Here is a 19919-nt window from a genome sequence, read left to right on the forward strand (position 1 = left end):
GCTTTGATAATTTTGGTGATAATTTTCAATTTGAAATGAAATTAAAGTGAATTGAAAAAATTTATGACAAACTGAATTAATATTCTTATTTATGGACTATATACATTAATAAATAGTTATTTTCTATTTTATTGACACATTAGTAAATAAATATAAGGGAGCAGGATGGATGTGATTATTATTGATCAAACTGTTTCATTTAGATACTAATCTCATTGGAAAATATGCAAAAAAAAAAAAAAAAAAAAAAAAAAAAAGAAGGGGGGACAGACAGTGTGCATACAGATGTCATGAAAAATCCATTTTGAAACCATTTCACAATCTGTTTTGGAATAAAGAGTCCGCTATTTTATCCATATGTACACGTCATACAAAACAACAGTCAAAATGGATATTTCATTTGAAATCTGAAACCCGATATTTTTTGCGATTACATTTCCTAAAAGGAAGTAAGTAAGAATAATTTTCATGTTTAGGTTAAATTCAAATCTTCCACTGACATTTGTTTAAAGAAAAAATTCCATACTTTTCAAGACTGACATGGATCCCTCTTTTCTCAGGAATATAGTCTGTCAAATCCTTCAGTGTATTTAAAAATATTTTAAGATGCATCTTGTACAAAACTGAATCTTAAACAATTGGGTACTTCTCTTAAGAACATCTGCTCAGAAAAATTTCTTTCATGTAATGTATATGGTACTTTTCCATTTCGCCGGCGCAAATCTCGCCAAGCAGACTTTATTGAAGACAACATACAATATACAAAAATAAAAAATATTAAGGAATGTTAGTTCTAAGAATTTTTTATTTTGAAGCCATAAACATTTTAATATCATTTAAAATTTTGTAAAAAGCCAATAAATAAAGACAAATAAATTTGTAAAAAGACGTTAATTTAAGAATTTACTATGCTTTCATGGTTCAACAACCTGATTCGCCGGTTCATATCACTTGACCCCAAGTGATCTCATCTCACGAAAAGTACGTTACAAAAATCTAATTCTCTCAATAATTATCTACATTCATTTCAAGTTAAATCTTAATTTGGAATATAAGTTTAAATGCAAGAATTATTTCAATTCGTACAAATAGCTTACTCAGAAATTATGTAAAAACACACTGCTTTACTTCACTAGTGCATTCTCATTAGAATTGATGAATTTAACCTTTGACTTTGCCTTTTCTATATTTTCGCCTTCGAGTGAGCGGTGTGATTGCATCCTAATTGACTTAATTACCGTGAATGGCCTTAGGGCATAAAATTGAACTATCTGGTAAAAATTCTATGTAATTGTATGCCAGTATTGAAAGAAACAATCAATTTGATAAGAAATAGCTGTGACTTATTTTGAAAGTGAGGCATAACAGGTTACCAGCAAGGATATTCTGTTTGGCATCAATTGAACCATTACTGGCGACTATCATCTGCGCTGGCAAAACGGAAAAGTACCATGTATATTATACAAAAATTTTAATGCAAAATATGATTATAAAAATTACTAACAGGTTTGCATTAACTATGACAATATGGTTTGCACATGCAGTGACATTCATAGAAACCTGTATTTCTTGTTTAATGCTTGTGCAAGATTGTGCTTCAGATTCCAATTAGGACTTCCCACAGTTAAATCTTACTTAAATATTAGAAAGAAGAAAGGGAAAAAAATGCTTAAAGTTTCCCCAATCTGCAACTGAACTGGCAGCTTACTGGAAATCACACAAAATCAACAAATCCTCAAACTTAACATTACTGTAATTGACAACTCCACAAACTTAACATTTCCAACAAAATGTTCTTTATCTAAAGAAAAAAAAAAAAAAAAAAAAAAACTCAAAAGTAGAATTAAATGTTTTAGAATATTAATAGTTTCTAATAATAATTAGAATCATAAATGTATTAGCTTAAATCGGCACAATGTAAATAAAGTGTCATTTTAGACAGTACAAAGCAGGGCTATTAAGTCGGGTAGATTTTTGGGTAAAAGAAGTCGGGGTTGGAGTAGCTAAACAACATGTCGACTCCGACTCCAGTTTTCGTTGAACAGTTTGAATTTGAAATTAAATTAAATTGAATTGAAAAAAAAAATTAATGACAAACTGAGTTAATATTCTTATTTATGGACTACAGTCAAAAGTCGTTAATTCGGACACCCATAATCCGGACCTCAAAGCCACAAACTTTCTGTGCATGCGCCGCTTTGACGCATACGCGTAAGACCTTTACGCCTGCGAATATGCGTGTGCGCAAGCGCATAATACGTTTACGCATGTGTGTTTAATGTATAACGGGCGGTATAAGCTAAGCTAAAATTATCTAATTCAGTTAATGTTGCAGATTGCGTTGTTCCTTAATCTTTGAATTGGATCCGGCTTATTATTTTTTGCAGACTGTTAGAGCAATTTTATAAAAGTAAGCTTGAACTTTTGATTATGTCAAATAGAATTTCCAATATATAGTTACTAATATGTAAAGGATCTACAAAGCAAAAGTATGTTTCGAAGTCCATTAAACAAAAAGTGGAATTGCTGCAAAAAATGGAAAGGCATATCCTTTGTTTCTCTAACCATTCCAAAATCTGTTTATCAATTTCACGCTGCTCTGCGGCAGGGGGGGGGGACCGCTGCAGCACGCAATGAATTGGAAGTTGATCTGTCAGCACTATCCTTATCTTTAGGGCAGATGCTTTTATTTTATTTGGCTTATAATTCCTTACTAAATATAGTATTTCATCTCGATGTACTCCGTTTTTGATATGATTTAAATCAAATTTCTCATCATTAAAATTTGCTTCCGATAGTGGAGAAAGTGACACAGAGGTTATTGAAAACGAAAAAATTTGGATTGACAAATTAGTCGGTATTCTCGACACAGCAATTATAGGACTTGAACAGCGGAACTTTGTAACTGAACAAGAAATTATATCTGTTTATAGAATTAAAGAGAAAGTATTATCACATAAAACGAAGCAACTTAAACAACTTGCATTGAAAGAGAAAACAAATAAATATAAAGTATAAGTAAACAAATAAATATTAAGCTTTTTTTTTTTTTTTTTTTGTAAATTTTGGTACCCTTTAGATCATAATTGTTCTTTATTTCATAAATTACAGTTTCATATTTTTTAATTTTATAATTTCTGCATGCCATCTTACCAGATTTAAACTGATGATCTATAATCCGGAAAAATCGATAATCCAGAATCGCCGAAGTCCCGACGAGTCCGGATTAACGACTTTTGACTGTATATGCATTAATAAATAGTTATTTTCTATTTTATTGACATATTAGTAAATAAATATAAGGGAGCAGGATGAATGTGATTATAATTGATTAAACTGTTTCATTTAGTTACTAATCTCATTGGTGAATTGAGGTAAGCAGCAAGAACTCTCAAAATTGATGCCATTCTTAGGAAGCCAGCAGGAAATGGAGCAAAGCAATGGATTAGTACATATTTGATGATATAGTAGTTGTTATAGTAGTTGTATTTTCAGAAGATGTAAATAACCCTAATATTTCACTAAGATTGTGGAATGACTTTGCAGAACTGGAAATCCTTCTTTCAACACTGTATATAGCCACAAAAAAGCTACAATCTGAAGAATTAACAGGAGACAAGAATGTTAGAAGATGTAGATAACCTTAATGTTTCACTAAAAGAAAGACTGTGGAATGACCTTGCAGAATTGGAAACTCTTCTTTCTATACTGTATATAGCCACCAAAAAGCTACAATCTGAAGAATTAACAAGAGGAAGACTGGAAGAATGCGATGTTTGTTCTTTCTGAAATGGAGGGTTTATTGGAGAAGGAATTATTTCTTTAATGAAGAAAAGAGAAACTAGTTTGCTAGACAATAAGATTGCTTTGGGTTCAATATATGTAGATCCAAAACGCCAAATTTTGTTGGATGACAAACAAATTAAAAAGGCAAATAAAGCTATCTATGAACTTTCATTAAGATTGAAATTATTCTCAGAACAACTGGAGTAATCAAATCAGGACAGTCAAAATGCAGATATTGCAACTGAATCTCTTTTATCTTCTTCCACTGATGAATTAAATTTCGAGAAATATTTGGATAATATTGAAAAGGCTATGGCAAAGCAAATGAAAATAAAGAACCAAGAGCCTTTAGCTATAAAAATGAAATAATACAAACAAGATTTATACATGGCCTTTGAAGAAATAGATAAATATGATTGTTCTTGCAAGGCACCTCTTTTAGAACTTAAAAAATCTATCCTGAAAAGTTAAAAGAAGCAGCCGTAACAGTAACAGCTCTTCTTCCTACTCAAGTCAACGTGGAAAGACTCTTACCAATTCTGAAGTTTATCAAATCAGATTTATGGTTCTCTAACAAAGAAGATCTTGCCGAAGTTTTATTGTTTCTTAGAAATTACTAATGCAAGTTTTCCATTTCATAATAAATGCTAATGAATATAAAAAATTTGCTATGTATCAATTTTTATCTGTAGCAAATATATTTCAAAAATACAAGTGTCCGGAAATAAATGAGAGCCATTGTAAGTGCATTAACTACAGGAAATTTCAAATATCAGAAAAGTTATTACCACACATCTATTAGATTTTGTCAACAAAACAAAAGGAAATTTCATATCCTTTCTAGAGAATAAACAGAAAACTCACAGAGTAAGTCTAACATGATCATCTAACTGCTCTACAGACGGACATAATAATTCCATCAAATTTCTTTTATATTAAAAAAATAAGCTGTACCCATGTTTATATGTTTACATGTATATTAAAGAGTCGAAGTCATTAAAATTCCAGGAGTTAGAGTCAGAGTTGGTCATTTTCCCTCCTGACTCCCCAGCCCTGGTACAAAGTTTGAGATCCAGACATGTCGGGACTTCCATGATTCCGGATATTAGATCATCAGTTTAAATCTAGTAAGATGGCATGTAGAAATTATAAAATTAAAAATATAAAATCATGATTTATGAAATAATAAAGCATTTATGATCTAAAGGGTATCCAAATTTACAAAAGCTTAATATTTATTTGTTTACTTTCAACATAAGTTGCTTAAGATGATTCGTTTTTTGTGCTAATACTTTCTCTTTAATTCTGTAGACAGACATAATTTCTTCTTCAGTTACATAGTTGAACTCCGCTAATTTGTGTGTCGAGAATTCCAATTAATTTGTGAATCGAAATTTTTTCCTTTTTGAGTAACCTCTCTGTCACTTTCTTCACTATCCATAGCGGAATTTTCTGGATCTAGTACCATATTACAGATTTCGCCATCCGTTAATTGATTGGTGAGTGAGGAGCATTGTCATCACAATGAAAAATTTATTTTATATCATCTTCATTTATTACCTCTTCTCCACATTTCTTTCAAAATCCGTCAATTGGTAAATTTCAGCTTTGGTCTGAGATAGCCGAAAAACTTTCAAATTTGTGGCTACCATCATAAAATTCAGCTATCGTTCACTATACATATTTGGCTATGTATCATGAGATTGGTGACAAAAGACAAGTTGTTCCGCTAAATTTTATCTTGCTTCTATTGCGTACTGAGACAATCACACCTGAATTGTGTGTTCAGTCATTTATCATACTTATGTCTATTTCTTGCACATGCTTAAGGCTTAATAAATTCCCACATATACTTGAGGCTTATGGAGGGCCGGCGCTAGATATCTTACTGCCTTATGCAATCTCTGTGGGTCCTAAATTCTGCCGCCCGTTGCAGCCATATGAGCCCTGGTGCTGGTTCTGGGTTTACGTGAATAACAAATCAGTTATTCTTAATTCAAAGAGCACTAAATGTAATCTTTCGGTCTATGAGTATCATTACCTAAATTTATTTTTAGCATATGGAAAGAAATGTCTCCTTGTCAACATTCCTTAGCACATTTAACTTAAATCTGCAATCATCGCCAAGCATAATATCAACATAAAAGGTTACCATACTCTTCGTTATTCAATTACTAACATCAAAAAATTGTTTAGGCATCGCTATACGAATCATAACTGAAGTTGCCATGTGTTGATAAACATGCAGTGATGAAAGCGAAATATAATAAATAATGATTCACCAGGTTGGCATCAGGGATATAACATATTAGTAGGTGTAAATTCAACGATGCTTCTAAGTAAAATGTTTTGGTTTGAGATGTAGTATGCCAAGCAGATACGTAGCTACAGAGCCAAATTATTGATGATACAAATTTATGCTAAAATGATTGTTTCTTCAATAATGAGGTATTTTATTTAGTGCCAAACTGAAATTAAGAATTGGGACTCTCCACATGTTTTATTATGCATAAGGCGGGAATAAAATGCGCATGCATAAAGCATACAAAAAGAAGGTGTTTGTGGCTTTGAGGTCCGGATTTTAGATCATTCCAGATATTGGACATGCAGGATCTCAGACATTTAATATTCGGTACTGTATTATATAAAAAGCAGTAATCTGTAACAATGCAACTGATTCAAGTATTCCAAAATCTACTTAGATTGGCTTATACAGTCAAAAGTCGTTAATCCGGACTCGTCGGGACTTTGGCGATTCCGGATTATCGATTTTTCTGGATTATAGATCATCAGTTTAAATCTGGTAAGATGGCATGCAGAAATTATAAAATTAAAAATATGAAACCGTAATTTATTAAATAAAGAACAATTACGATCTAAAGGGTATCAAAATTTACAAAAAGAAAAAGCTTAATATTTATTTGTTTACTTTATTAAACATTTCTTTCAATGTAAGTTGTTCAAGTTGCTTCATTTCATGTGATAATACTTTCTCTTTAATTCTATTAAACAGACATAATTTCTTGTTTAGTTACAAAGTTCCGCTGTTCAAGTCATAGAGCTGTAATGTACTAGAGAGAGAAACAGCAACCCTGAAGGGGAACAGGAATGCGAACCACGTGACATTTGGAACATTTCCCAGATCATATTTCCCGCGAATCTTCCTTACCATTACAGTTCTATGGAGAATTTGTGAGAAGCAAGTGTTTTGCGTGTATGCGCATTGTTTCGGACTTCAAAAATGGTACTTTCGTGCTCCGCATAGGGATGTAATTCCAGATACGTGAAAGGTGGAGGAGTAACATTTCACAGGAGAGCTTTTTCTAATGTTTTAAAACCTAATTTTATAAAATGTAGAGGTTTTTTTATCCACTCTACTTGCCGTTTTCTAATAAAAAATAGATTTTCTAAATTTATATAATATATGCATACTTGAAATAACAGTTAAATAAAAGTATCTAAATATATATGTATGTTTTTAATAACTGTGTTCTGAAAAAAATGTTAAAATTTGAGTAATATAATTTTAATTAGTCTAGTATTCTGCTCTGGCGACATTTTTTATATGCCAACAGACTGCTTTGAATGCATTTGTTTAAACATTCTTTGTATGCGTTTGCTTATGCGGACATGTGCGAAGTAGTAATGTATGTATTTAATACTTGGTAATGTTCATGTAACACTGTGTAAGAACTGCATAAAATTATGTTTTTTTTTTTTTTTGAGGGGGGACATGAATGACTTTATTTTATCCCCTTTTCTTACATCCAAATATAACAAATATGTTTACTTTCAATCACGTATTTTCTTTCTTATATCATGTTTCTGGCATTTATTCAAATATTAAGAATTTGTTAAGTATTAAGAAAGTAGTAATTATATAGCAGTTAAATTTCAAAACTTTAATAGTTTAAAGTTTCTTTTAAAAATAATGAACATTATTTAAATTTTACGTTCTAAAATTATTTAAAATAAGTGCAACTACATTGTGCAACGTGCATAATATATATATATATACATATTTGCTAGTAAAAGGAAGTTTTAATTTACCACTTTTTTGTTTCATAATTTAATTATTTACCTCTCTCTTTCTCTTCCTTTTAACTTATATCTGCTATATTGACATTCATTTTTAGTTCATTTAATTTAATATCTTTTTCACTTTAATTTGCCTACTCTGTAGTTCTCTGTAATACACCATATTAACATTAAATTTCCTTTTCGTATAAATATTAAATTTCCTTTTTGTACTATTTTCTGTTTTCACTCATTTTTCTTATATTATCTATTTTTTTTTTATTTTTTATTCTGTCCTAAGTACTAAAAAACCTTCTTTTTTATTTATTTATTTTTTTCCTGGCCCTTTTTTTCCTTTCAGGCTTATAATCTTCCTGTTTTATTTAAATCTCTTTTTCACTCAAAATCATTTCTTAAATTATCTTTGCTCCTTGTTTATGCATTACAATAAGTATATATATGTATATGAATTTTATTTATTTTTAATTTTTTAATTATTTTATTTTTCATCCACTATCTTTATTATGTATTATATACTTTGCCTAAATCACTTTTTATTTATTTATTTTTAAATGAAAAAAACTCTTTTTTTTTATATTTATTTTATTTGTACTTTATTTATTTCTATTACCATTTTTCCGATATGTTGTATTTATTGTACACTGCTTCGTCTCATTCTGTTTTTGTCTTTTTTCTCTTTGTCTACCTTTGTGCTGCTAAGCTAGTATGACTGTTTGTCTGGCTTAAATTTTAAAATAAAGTGTCCAATTTTAGGGAAATTATTAATTTTGGCTGGTGTTTATCGATCTAACCTCTTCTGCAAATTCAACGGCAGCTTCTGTGAAATGACATCTTTCCAAGTTCGCATTTCGAACTGAGAGAAAAGAGGGGAAAAAAATTGCCAGCCATGGCAATAGTACGCCAAAGTCTGGGTTCAGTTCCATTTCATAGCCAAACTCCTGCAGCTCATCCCTGTGCCACTTTTTCACCCGGTTTTGAATGGCGATGCTCCGTCTAGTATATAACAGGTCTATGGTTCAAGTCCTCTAATTGCTGTGTCGAGAATACCGACTAATTTGTCAATCGAAATTTTTTCGTTTTCAATAACCTCGGTCACTTTCTTCACTATCCGAAGCGAATTATAATGACGAGGAACTTGATTTAAATCATATCAAAGACGGAGTACATCGAGATGAAATACTACATTTAGTAAGGAATTATAAGCCAAATAAAATAAAAACATCTGCCCTGAAGATAAGGATAGTGCTGACAGATCAACTTCAAATTCATTACGTGCTGCATTGTTTCCCTCCCCCCGCAGAGCAGCATGAAATTGATAAACATATTTCGGAATGATTAGATAATCAAAGGGTATGGCTTTATCTATTTTTTGCAGCAATTCCACTTTCTGTTTAATGGATTTCGAAACATACTTTCGCTTTGTAGATCCTTTACATATTAGTAAATATATATCGGAAATTCTATTTGACATAATCGAAAGTTCAAGTTTACTTTTATAATATTGCTCTAACAGTCTGCAAAAAATAATAAGTCGAATCCAATTCGAAGATTAAGGAACAACGCAATCTGCAACATTAACTGAATTAGATAATTTTAGCTTAGCTTATACCGTCCGTTATACATTAAACGCGCATGTGCACACGCATATTCGCAGCCGTAAAGGTCTTACGCGCACACGTAGACGCCTATGCGCGTGCATCAACGCGACGCATGCGCAGAAAGTTTGTAGCTTTGAGGTCCGGATTATGGGTGTCCGAATTAACGACTTTTGACTGCATCTGTTTTCAGACATTTCTGTTTTTTCTGCTACATTTGCAAATATTAGTTACTAAATATTAGCAAAATGAATATTTTTCTTCCACATATACTATTGATTATCTCTTTTAAAATCTGCTTGTCTTGGAAAATGTTATTCGAAACATTTTTGATAAAAAAAAAAAAAAAAAAAATTCAAAAATGTTCTGAAAATGAACTCGCATATGTATTTGGACAGTTTGAGAACTACAATGCACATATGTGTGTGTAGATACACAATATATATATACAAGCATACATGAACACATACATCCACATATACATTTCTGAATCTGGCCCCAATAACTGAAGAATACCTTCAATAAAAATATGGAAATAATAAAACATTTAATATTTTTTTCGATATCCTTGAGTGAAAATTACATTTTTCATGCTGTTTCATATAAATTCAACTAATTTTTCATGTAAGAATGTTTCATTCCTCTATAGGAACTGGTTTTATAAAAGCTTTTGAAGAAATAATACATTTCTTTGTTTCTTGGACTCACTCCATATCCATTTGTTGAGACAATATGGAGAAATTTTCATAACTTAAGGACAGTTTTATAATAATTACAAGTAAACATTTAAGGCTGTATGTTTAGGATCATTACTCCGAGAAAAGTTAAATGTATTTTACATTCAGAGTTTTCTTGTAGATGCTTTCAAGATTTCATTAAGATACTTATATTTATGTAGGAAATGGCTAAGTAACTGAATTCAGTTGTCACAAGGCAGCATCTAGATGAGTGTGCAGATGAGTAAGTTGATGATGACGAGTGAACATATACCAATTAGGCTACTTTTGTTACCATTTTCAATTCATGTAAATAAATCTTAGTTTAGTAATAAATTTGATCAGTATTAGCGATGCTTTTTTTACATTTTTACTGATCCATGTTATTTTCTATAAAAATTAAATTTTCCATCCCAGTCGCAACGAAACATTCCCAAACCATCCGTCTTTGCCATAAAGTGATTCATCTATTGGACCCAAATATATTGAATTCTGGCTTGTCTGCAAATATATCATGGATTTTGTGAATGCCAGATGTATTTTCCTTGCTGATGAAGACTTTCCTTCTGGCCAATTGCCTTTTGTATACATATGTCCTAGTGACTCAACAGTTTCAGGTTTAATTTTTACTGCAAACTCTTCTAAATTTTTTGCAAGTTTTACAGCCCCAATTTTTAGGTCTTGTCTGATTTTTTAAAAGATAAATCTCCAACTCCTTGGTGTTAGTTTGGAATGTAGTCCAGACTTCTGTGCATTTTTGCCAGTTCCACACATTTTAATACATCAAAGATAGTTAAATGCTTTACATGAAGAATTTTTTAATATTTTCAACACTTTTGCCATTTTTAAAATGATAAAATTTATAACAAAACTTTTCGTTAATTTGTAGCATCTGATTATATACAATTCAGATATGATAATGTTAACATATTTTGCTAAATAATTAATAATTTCCAAATGCAGATGATGATTCTTGAGATACATTATCATTTAAAAAAAATATGACAAGAAATATCGTCTACCAAAAGATCTCAACAAAACTTTAGAGTGTTTGAATTATTATGCAAATTATTAATTAGCACTTTTCGAATACATTATTGTTACAAGGGAAATTTTAGCACCGAAATTTTGATGATACTTATTTTTCAAAAAGCAAGTCCTACAACAAAGAAAATACAATAGAAAAAGAAAACTTGAAGTCTGTGTTTCAATATTTAGCACACAAGATTTTCAAATGTATTTCAAAAATACAAGTGTCCGGAAATAAATGAGAGCCATTGTAAGTGCATTAACTACAGGAAATTTCAAATATCAGAAGTTATTACCACATTTCTATTAGATTTTGTAGCTCTAGCGAAGAATTGGGTGCCCCTTCGATTAGCGACAAATTTTGTAAAATTTTGGCGATGAAATCTTATTTCTGGTTACCATGATAGTGTAAATTTGCTTTAGCTTCCTGAATTTTTAAAAATAAAAATAGATTGATGTGTAGATGGACAAATTTAAACAGTGCGCAATGCCTAGTTTGTGCAATTCTGGGATGTTTTTTTAAGTGAAAACAGATCGATGTGTACATGGACACAGAGTTACGCAATTCTTTGAATTTTTATTTTGGTTTTGTGCAGCTGCTATCTTGAAATTATGTCTTCCTGGCGCCGATCTTGGCATCAAAAAAGAATCGCCAAAAAACAAGGGGCCCCCAATTGTAAACTTTTACCGATTTTGTCAACAAAACAAAAGGAAATTTGATACCCCTTCTAGAGAATAAACAGAAAACTCACACAGTAAGCCTAACATGATCATCTAACTGCTCTACAGACGGACGTAATAATTCCATTAAACCATCTGCTAATGCATCTCTCGTTGTCGAATCCCCATAGTCGTCTGTTTTATCATCAAGAGAAGTGGTAGTACTCGCTGTATCTTCCATTCTAAGTAGTTGACAGTAAATTTATGAAGTTTAGAAAAATTACATGGATTACTATCCCGACATATCAGCCACTTAAACTTAGCGATATCAACATACTGAACATTGTAGGAGATCTTTAAATTTTAATGACTCGAGTAGAGATGTTTCTTACTGACTCCTTAATCCACTGCGAAATTTGATGTTGCCGAGCGTTCCGTGTTTGAAATCCAAATTCCGCTTAGAATGACATTTTGCTGTTTTCAGATTTAAAAAAAAATTTTTTCTTTTGCATTAACTATTTCACCCAAACTACTTTCTTCATTTCATTTGCTTTATAGGCATAGTTTCTTGTATCTGGAAAGAGGGAAATTAGAAAATATAAAAACTAAATAATGTATTTATATATAAACTCAAGGCCCATCAGCAGCGGAGGGGTAAAGTCGCTGAACACTGGTAGTTTAGCCTCAGGTTCGAATTCCGTGAAAACAGGCTAGCTGCATGGGCCTTTTCGTGATTTTCCCCACGCGTAACGTGTATACGAGCCATTTCGTCTTAGAAAGTCCTCCACGAAGGCATCCTTTCCCTTTGGCAGATAGCCCCCGAGGCTTTGTCGTAATACATAAGCCAAACTATATATACACTGGTGTGAAAAATTAAGAGAATTTGAGGATTATGTCTATTTTTACGAAAAGTATAGAACCAAACGTAATAATTATGCTGCCTAAGAAATTATGCAACTATTTAGTCAAATACTTATGTGTCTATGTGAGTGTCTGTGGAGCTGGGATTGGGAAGGGTATATAAGCTCACGAGTGATTATCGGCGATTGTTGGAAATGAATACAGTTATATCGTTTTATATTTACCTTTTTGGAATGGCAACAGAAATTGTATTGTTTACTTAGAATATTCTCTCTGTCATTCTGTCTCTGTCATCTCTCTGTCTCATGCTAATAAAGATGTGAGTCTGTTCTAACTCCGTTTTCGTATTCTTTTCGTAAAAAAAAAAAAAAAAAAAAAAAAAAAAAAAAATCTGAAATGTTTCAGATTTTAAATTACGTCCAAAGGGGCGTTTTTTAACATTTTGTGTGTTATCTTTCTTTATTAAATATCATGTTCCTCGCACTTAAACCATAAGATCCAGTGCAACAGCAATATCGCAAAATAGTTTTAAAACGAGCATATCTTTAGAATTTCCGATACAGAGACTCACGCGCTGGAGATAAAAATGTTTTTTCTGCACAACGTTGCCATTGCTCGCTTTGAAATCCTTGAGTTTGTTAATCAAAAATTCGTCAAAGTTTTAAAAAATAGGAAATCGATCATAAAACAAATTTCAAATTTCAAATTTGGTCTTCCCCATGTTCATATTCGTTGGAGGATTACGTTATTCAAAATTCGATGACTCTATGTACCGTTGTTTTATCACAATACGAGAAATATACATACATTTATGCAGATTTTTCATTATTTAATTTCTTCAAATATAATGCAGGACTCTAACATTTTGTGGCAACAGTTTGAAAAGTGAACCGACATTTATGAGTCCGACGCAAAATACCAAAACGAAACTAATAGTCCTTCGGGATTCAAATCCCTTTGGACTAAAAAAAAAAAAAAAAAAAAAAAAAAAAAAAAAAAAAAAAAACCTTAGTATATTAAACCCGCGAAGTGGATTTTATTTTATCAGGGCCATTTCGCCACATTTTGGCGCCTGGAATAGGGACTTTTAAATAAAAGTCAGTCATAAATTGAACTACGGTGTTAAGTTTCATTTTTAATTCAAAACTGTGGATTAAGATTATGGATACGACAGAACGAAGAGTTCTTCCGCGATTGTTCACAGTTGAAGCAAATAATTTAGAAGAATTTATCTCCAGTAGAGGGGATAAAACAGAACTGAAAGCAAAATTTGAAGCATTAAAAATAAAATATGAAAGGATTAAGGTGGTTTGTTGACAAATGTCTGCCTATTTGTTCAACATAAGCAAATTTAGCCCTTTATTATCTCATAAAAAAGTGCAGTGCCGTACTGGAAAAGTCTGCTGCTACATAGAATACATCCTCGAAATTCTGCTGATTTAAAAAAAAATAGCATACTTTAAATATTTGCCGAATATCACTTTTGTTTTTTTTAGCGTTTTTTCGATTAGTATCAACATTGAAAAATAGAGGGCGCCACAATTCCATTTCTGTGGATAGTCAAATTTTCATTTTGGGGGTAATAATTAATTTTTCTGCATTAAAATGGTTAATATTTTTATCTTAGGAAATGAAGTAAGATTTACAGATTCACAATAACACGTTTCATTCACCAAAATGTTATTTCTACAGCACAAAATGTGCACATACATAGATTATATTCAAATACTTTGCAAACCTAAAAGTTTCGATAACGTCATTGCATCTTTCGCCAAGTAGGAAATTTGGCGAATTTTTTCGCGATTGTGTTGTAGATCGTCTGCAGAGTTGAACAGGTTTCGAATGTATATTACCAACACCTCCTAGAGCTAACTCAAGGCCACGGCGCGTTTCCCAGGAGGAGGTGTGACGTCAGTGTCAGTAGGGATTGCATTCATTTAAATCTCCCCACCCAGGACTGTGGTGCGCAAAACCTCCTAGAACTAGGAGGTGTTGATATAACCCTCTGCAAAAAGCAATTTAAGAGGAGAAAAAGTTGAAAGCTTTCTTTAGCCAATCAAGATAACAAAACGTTGAACGCTTTCAATAGCCATCTGCAGAATCTGGAAACTATAATGAGTTAGTGCATTCAACGAAAAATTTCTCAAGAGCAATTTTTGGCTCTCCGCTAAATATAATTCAAATGATTAATTATTTGACTAATACTAGTAATAAATATTCAGCTAAGGGTTGTGTGAGAACGTGGAATGATCATTCGATATTTTTTTCAGAGAGCGTTAGGGATATCTCTTAAACTGCCTCAGTTACCAATTTTGAACCATTATCGAAAATCTTGAATGCTGAACTGATATTTACATGGAGTACTTTATAGAACTTAATCATAGAAAAAGAATGCGTTCAAATTATACTCATATTTTTTTAATAATCTCATTTTATATTAGGTTAGCACTTTATTGAAAACATTGAAATTAAGTATAACTAAACCGGATTTAAAATAGTCTTCAAATATTAGGTATAGTGTGTTATTTTATATAAATATTCGTTAAAGTAAATTTTACCATTTCAATATTTCAGTATTTTTTCTTGCATCACGTAGTATAAGTTATTTCATCGCCGGAAGGATGGCATAATTGGAAATTAAGGAACATTTCAGATAAGACGTGAAATTCGGCGAATATTTCGCAGCCGAAGATTTTCACTTACACTTTCTTTCAAAGAATCAGTTAGATAACGACGCATTAAGTTATATTTATTTTCAAACAATCAAGCTTTGCCAGTGTTAATAGAATCGTTACAAGAGATTAAGATCTTGATTTAAGCTGATAGTATAATGTAATACGTTATAACGCCCCACAGATTTTTTTTATTTGGTATCTGTTATCATCATGGGTTTGGTTATTTATTTCATTCTTATATAAAATTTTCTGGTATATGCTAAATTATTGTAAATTACTTTACTCGAAAAAGATTGTGAATGCACAGAAATTAAAGATTTGCCCACGCCGAAAATAAAAAATATTAAATATATATTGGTATTTATGCATATGCTTGCAAAAAGCATGTATCTGCCTTTAACAAAACACGTAAATATTCATTAAATTATTCATAAATGTATTTGGAAATGAAGGATTTATTCATCCATAAACTTCTGTAAAAGTTACTGGGAAGAAATCTAGTTATTAGATGTATCTAAATTTATAATGATTATAAATATTACCTAAATATATAATAACTTAACATTTAATTGTAAACATAAATTTAAATTCTGTTGACAAATACGTTTATAAAACTATTTAAGCAAGAATTGTTCGTACTGGAAAGCAATCTGTTAAAAGGTATTGTAAAGCAAATTCTATGAGATGCGTACTTAAGAAAGCAGTAAAAAACAGTTTTTCGAATATGTATTGTTGAAATAAAGGGTAAAAAATATCGTAAATATTAAAAGAATTATTTCCTTAGATTCTATAATAAATAACTCAGTTACAAGTTTTAAATAATATTTAGAAAAATAATCCTTCTTTTATTCCCTTTCAGAAATATTTATAGAAAGTTTTTATTAGTCAAGTACATGGAAATCAGCACTAATATTTAATATATTTCACTATTAAAAATAAAAGGTGCTCTAATTTGAAATGAACAGAACTGACCATTAATTATAAAATGACTCAGATTTTCGATTTAATGATGCCTCAGGAGCTAAAAAATCTTCTCATATATGAGAAAGAATTTTAGGAAGAAGCTCTGTAAATAAAAAAGAAATAATGCGTAATTTTAATATTAATAATACAGTAAACTTTGATCTTAAATTTTATAATCTTTAACCGAACAAAATCGAATTTTTTTCTTATTATAATTAATGAAAACTTATGAAAATATTTCATGCAAATTAAACTGTTCTGAGTAAATTGTTCTGGAAAAAGTATAGCATTTAATTTCGTTCAAAATGAAATGTTGCTTAAAAATGCATTCGTTTCACATACTTAGGACTCTGAAATATTATAGAAAAAGAGCTGTATATTTTGTTGTCTACAAAGCAAAGAATCTCTAATCTTCCTTACAGATTCTTTGTACAAAGGGATCGCCACTGCTACAAAGCAGTGAAAGGGGAAAACCGGTTAGGACCCTTTCCCAAAGAAAGTCTATGTCTATACATATTCTTTGCCTCTCCTCTTACTTCCTAACTCCATGGAGGTACCCTAAGGGGATGAAGGGGCAGTTAAAATAAAAATAGAACTTCTAGAGAAATATTCCGTTTTCAATTTATAATGCACCAATCAGAAGCTACTTTATAACCTGAAATTAGTCCATAGAATATACAGCGATCTCATTTCTTTACATTTTCGTCATCAGATTTTGCATCCTGATTTTTGTTTTATTCTTAGCCTTTATATTTTAGATATTGTATTATTATTACTTCGCGGTTGATCTCTAATTCCAAAATGGATAGGCGTAAAGGTGAATCTAAAAGTAATCGTCGGAGAGTTCATCCACTGTATTCATTAGCTTCAAAAGCTGAAAGAAAGAATAGTGTCTCAATCACCTATGAATACAGATCTTTATTGAACAGTATGTATGGATTTTTAACGTTAACAGAGACAAAATTGAAACAACATTTTTCAACATTATTTCAGTTTATAAAGTAGCTTCTGATTGGTGCATTATAAATTGAAAACGGAATATTTCTCTACAAGTTCTATTTTTATCTTAACTGCCCCTTCATCCCCTTAGGGTACCTCCATGGAGTTAGGAAGTAAGAGGAGAGGCAAAGAATATGTATAGATACAGACTTTCTTTGGGAGAGGGTCCTAACCGGTTTTCCCCTTTCACTGCTTTGAAGCAGTGGCGATCTCTTTGTAGACAACAAAATATACAGTTCTTTTTCTATAATATTACAGAGTCCTAAAAATGTGAAACGAATGCATTTTTAAGCAACATTTCATTTTGAACGAAATTAAATGCTATACTTTTTCCAGAACAATTTGCTCAGAACAGTTTAATTTGCATGAAATATTTTCATAAGTTCTTTATAGCTGTTCCCCCCTTTTTGTGCCGTGCCCACCAGCGGCCGAGCGGTAAAGTCGCTGAACACTGGTAGTTCGGTCCGAGGTTCGAATCCCGCGAACGGGCTGGCTGCATGGGTGTTTTAGTGGTTTTCTCCATGTGTAACGTGTATACGAACCAGTTTCCCTTAGAAAGTCCTCCACGAAGGCATCACTCCCCTTAGGCAGATAGTCCTAGTGTGCTTTGCCATAATTAAATACACCACCACACACAACCCTATGAGATCGAACCTAAAAATTATAATTTTGGGTAAAACAGCTTCAATCTTTATAGCTCGAGAGCTATCTGCCTAAGGGGAGGGATGCCTTCGTGGAGGACTTGCTAAGGGAAACTGGCTCGTATACACGCTACACATGGGAAAAACCAAGAAAACACCCATTCACGAGATTCGAACCTCGGACCGAACTACTAGTGTTCAGCGACTTTACCGCTCGGCCGCTGGTGGGTCTACTTAACTAATAAATTAAACACATAATAAGTTAATAATGAAAAGACACATACACACACAAAGAAAAAAATTAGCCATCTTGTTGAGAAAACTGAATATTAATGTAATGAACTGGGAAAAAACTGAAACGAATTTTATAATGTACGCCAAAACTTAGCGCTGCATCGGGTGTTCTAAACATGTGCTGCTATTGAGCTTTTAAAAACTTTGTGATTTTGGTGTTGAACTGTATGTGGTGTAAATGCGAAGAAAACGATGCTTAATAATAAAGCTACGAGTAAAAAAGACGAAAAAAAAAGTTCGATTAGCAGGCGTGCGATAGCAGCAGCGAGAGAGAGTAAAAAACACTTCTGAATGGCCGTTAAAATCTAAAACCTTTATTTATTTATTTATTTTTTAGTATCTAAAGTTTGGGGGCTGGGCTCAAGAAAAGTTTTTTGCATAGGAGCCCAAGAGTTCTACGCTACTGATACTAATGTATACTTTTGAGAAGTAATATGAATGAAGGTGTTACTTAGATAATGTGTAAGTAATGAATTGAGCTTCAATTTCAATGGCCTTGATACTGGAAGATACTAAGCCCAGGTGAAAGTTGCACTTTTATTGGGACCGGAATGAATTAATGTGATAAGGATATGGAAATTTATTTCTTTAGTCGAATATGGGAAAGCACGTGACTTTTTGATCAGTGGAGGGTTTCTTAAACTTTTTGGGTGGGGGGGACTCCCTAATATTTACGAACATTTTGCGGAAACCCATAAGCATTGCCTAAATCCGACACAAGCGTGAGTGAAACTATCAGTTTCTTCACTTGTACTGTAATATATTATTGCAGTTTTAGGTCATTGACTTTAAAAATTAAAGTAAAATGAAAGTTTCTATTATAAAAAAAAATGCTTCGAGACGTTTTCGGTTTTTTTGTCTGTATTGTCTTATTTTTATGTATTTTCATGTACATTATTTAAAAGTATTTGGTAATTGTAAATTATCCTAGAGTTTATAATCTTATCAAAAAACGAATTAGCTTTTTTTAAATATTGGAAATGAAATTTACTAAATCTACAGAAGGCAATGAGCAAATAGAAAGTATTAATTCATTACAGCGCTTAACATTGCAGAAGTGAAAGACAATCACTGAATGTATATCCTTTCTGCTTTGAAAAAAAAAAAAAAAAGCCTATAGACCCCCTACGAGGTCTTTTTCCATTCTAAAGTACTTCAGATGGTGTTCTTAGCTTAAGGGGTTATGTTATTTAAATCCTAATGCGGTGTTGCTATGGTTACCCTGGTCATTAGCGCCAACTCTCTTTGGCAAAAAATTTCATTTTCATCTCGGCGAGAATCCTGCCAAAGGTAGCAACCCGTTATTCTGACGTCAGAAAACAGGTGCAACGATCAGCGCCATCTATTGCCAAAAGGCTACATTTATACTTCTCAAAATTCACTCTTAATGCTCTAAATTCCACACATTTAGAAGAACTTCTGAAAGATAAAAATATGACAGAAGATAAAGTGGAAATGGAAATGGCGAAATGCGGTGAGTACGAATTAAGATTTCTTAAAATTAAAGAAACAATTTTTACTGAAACAGTACTCTCATATGTTGAAGATATATGTCAGACTGGGTTCAGAACTCAGAGAAAATTACCTTAGATAGAATTAACAAAATTTGATGGAAATTTAAGAAACTGGATTGGTTACTGGGAACAGTTTACTAAAATTCAT

General features: G+C 31.7%; 1 protein-coding gene across 1 annotated transcript in view; it reads right to left on the minus strand.

The window, feature by feature from the left end:
• The window catches only part of Snapin (SNAP associated protein), a 55371-nt gene extending 43169 nt beyond the window's left edge, over positions 1-12202 (minus strand). Inside the window, exon 1 of the mRNA XM_035375914.2 lies at positions 11917-12202. Within this exon, the coding sequence (XP_035231805.2) occupies positions 11917-12065 (149 nt within the window). The 5' untranslated portion in view covers positions 12066-12202. The remainder of the gene's footprint in view (positions 1-11916) is intronic.
• Between the last annotated feature and the right edge of the window lie 7717 nt (positions 12203-19919).

Source organism: Stegodyphus dumicola, chromosome 8, assembly GCF_044657685.1.
Source record: "Stegodyphus dumicola isolate Sdum_Otavi_A_Nest chromosome 8, ASM4465768v1".
Lineage (NCBI taxonomy): Eukaryota > Metazoa > Arthropoda > Arachnida > Araneae > Eresidae > Stegodyphus > Stegodyphus dumicola.